This window comes from Histoplasma capsulatum, genomic scaffold (genome assembly GCF_000149585.1).
Source record: "Histoplasma capsulatum NAm1 scaffold_2 genomic scaffold, whole genome shotgun sequence".
Taxonomy (NCBI): Eukaryota; Fungi; Ascomycota; class Eurotiomycetes; order Onygenales; family Ajellomycetaceae; genus Histoplasma; species Histoplasma mississippiense.
In genome coordinates this window covers 1,052,660-1,055,149 of record NW_001813981.1, presented here as the reverse complement: position 1 = coordinate 1,055,149, position 2,490 = coordinate 1,052,660, and the positions used below count along the sequence as shown (strand labels likewise).

The window sequence follows — 2,490 nt, the reverse complement described above, 5'->3', positions numbered from 1 at the left end:
GACCGTGCGACAAACAACGAGTCCCAGAGTCCCAGAGAGGAGATTGGAAATCGAGGGAGGGGGGGGAAATAAGAGTGGAGTGGAGTTTTTTTGCTTTCACCCAGAGAATTGCTGGTTGATACAGGCTAGGGATACATACATCCAAAAGAAGCCAGGGACATCCGCCCTCTCCCCCATTCACGTTACGTCCGGAAGAAGAGCCGAGCCGGATTCCATTCGATTTCCCCTCCACTATGCACAGTGGGAGGTGACGGGGCTTTCGCAGAAGAAAGACGCTTGGACATCTTGGCCAGAAGAAGACTCGGAATCTTGGATGCTTATATGCGTCGTCCGTGTTAGTCCAGCTCGTGGCATACCCCCTTCTCCCTTCCCCTGCGCGCAATGCATCGTGATGGCGGCCAGGGGCGGAGAGCGAGACGGTGTCTCAGTTCGGAGACACAGCGGAAAGGCTTTTTCCATGTTATTGTGCTGGTGAGTGAGTTCGTTGTTTCCTGTTTTGGGAGGCAAATATGGAGTTGCATATTTTTATTTATTTATTTATTTTATTTTTATTTTTTTATTTTTATTTTTTTTTTTTTGGTATCAACTGGTTTTGAGAGTGATATTGTATTTTTTTGTAAATTGACATTATTGATATTATTTCTTCATATTTGTCTGTGGTGAGAAAATAACCCTCCAATCAATCCCTCTTTCTTCATTTGTTTACCTTTTCTACACAGTCTGGTCATTTCTCTTATCGGGATTACAACGAGTTTTTCCACTATACTTTGATCCGCTTTTCTTCGTTGATTTATACAATATAGAATGATATTAATGCTTCTGGGTATATAGGGCTCCTCAGGCGGACCGCGAGAGGACATAGTTTCAGCGCTGTTAGTTCGTTCGACAGCTACAAACTGGTCGGCAGGCTCTGTCATAGCTATAGACGCGGGCACGCTATTAGCAGGGATTATGCGAACACTCGATTCTTCCAAATTCATCAAAGATGAGGAATCAACGGACGTTAAAGTCCGGATGATTGACGGACCTTTTGCTGGACTTGGTCTCCCAAATTCTACCTCCGGTGCCAATGCAGCCTATATTTTCCGCGAGGTTATTTCGACTATATTCATCACGCATCCTCATTTGGACCATCTCGCTGGCTTGGCCATGAATACCCCACTGGTGGAGACCCAATCGAATCCTAAAATTGTCGCTGCTCTGCCACCAACCATTGCTGCGATAAAAAATCACATTTTTAACGATATTACGTGGCCTAACCTGTCTGATGAGGATGGTGGCGCAGGTTTGATTTCTTATCATCGGCTAGTTGACGGAGGAAATCCCAGGCTGGGTCGTGGGGACTGCCGTGGCTATACCAGAGCATGTGATGGGATACTTGCCAAATGCCTAAGTGTTAGCCACGGCCGTTGTGCACAGCGTTTTCACCCGGAAACGGGCCAATACCATCGAGCTGAAAGCACTGTGTTCACTACGGATTCTGGATTCCTTCCGTCGAGGAGAGTATCAATAGACACTCAGGATCTGGCGTAAGTTTTCCAGTCTGATATGGGCCAGAGCCAAGAGGAATGGCGAAATGCTAAAATACAATATCTTTCTAGTCGAGCATGCACCCCAAATCATCAGGTACAGTGTGGGGTTAACCTCAACAGTAAAGACAGGGCCGTGGCAACTCTTGAGAGCTCTGCCTTCTTTCTCCGTGATGATCATTCTGGAAAGGAAATCATCGTTTTCGGCGATATTGAACCCGATAGCGTAGCCCTTGAACCCCGTAATGAGAAGGTATGGGAAATCGCCGCCCCCAAAGTCGTCAACGGATCCCTCCGGGCCATCTTCATCGAATGCTCCTTCATGGACTCGGTCGAGGACAGCTCTCTATATGGCCATTTGTGCCCACGCCACCTCATTGCTGAACTAGAAGTCCTAGCCGGCAAGGTATTAAAAGTCACAAAGCCAAAATTCGGTGACATGGCTACAGGACGAAAGCGCAAGCACGCAGGAACCTCCTCAGGGGGCCCAGTCTCTGATGAACCCGTCAGCCCCAAAACAGTCTCCAACCCCCTCTCCCAAAGTCAAAGGACAACCTTCTCATCCCGCTCGAAGCGGCGAACTCGACGTTCTGGCTCCTGCGATTCTCCGGCTGAGGCAACACTAAGACCCGATGACGACCGGCAATCTTCAACACCACCGGCAACCGGGTCTCCCATGGACGATGATCGCGGTGATAAGAGAGATACCCTAGGGATAAGCTCGAGATCCACAAGATCTGGTTCGGGCCAGAGACCGTTAGATGGCCTTCAGGTTTACATCATCCATGTCAAGGATGCACTTGCGGATGGGGCATCACCGCGGGAGGTGATATTGGAGGAGTTGCGGGCGCATAACGAGGATGCGGCGTTGGGATGTGAATTTTTTGCTCCGTTGTCTGGGGAGGACGTTTTTATTTGATTCTTTTTGTTGTTCGCGTGAGGGAGGGGGGGGGGGGGGGGG

General features: G+C 49.0%; 1 protein-coding gene across 1 annotated transcript; it reads left to right on the top strand.

The window, feature by feature from the left end:
• Nucleotides 1-381: 381 nt before the first annotated feature.
• Nucleotides 382-2,448, top strand: HCAG_02410 (predicted protein; the record flags this gene model as incomplete). The annotated part of the gene is made up of 3 exons (XM_001542189.1): nt 382-471; nt 832-1,529; nt 1,602-2,448. 3 exons carry the CDS (start codon nt 382-384, stop codon nt 2,446-2,448), a joined length of 1,635 nt encoding a protein of 544 aa, XP_001542239.1.
• Nucleotides 2,449-2,490: the final 42 nt, after the last annotated feature.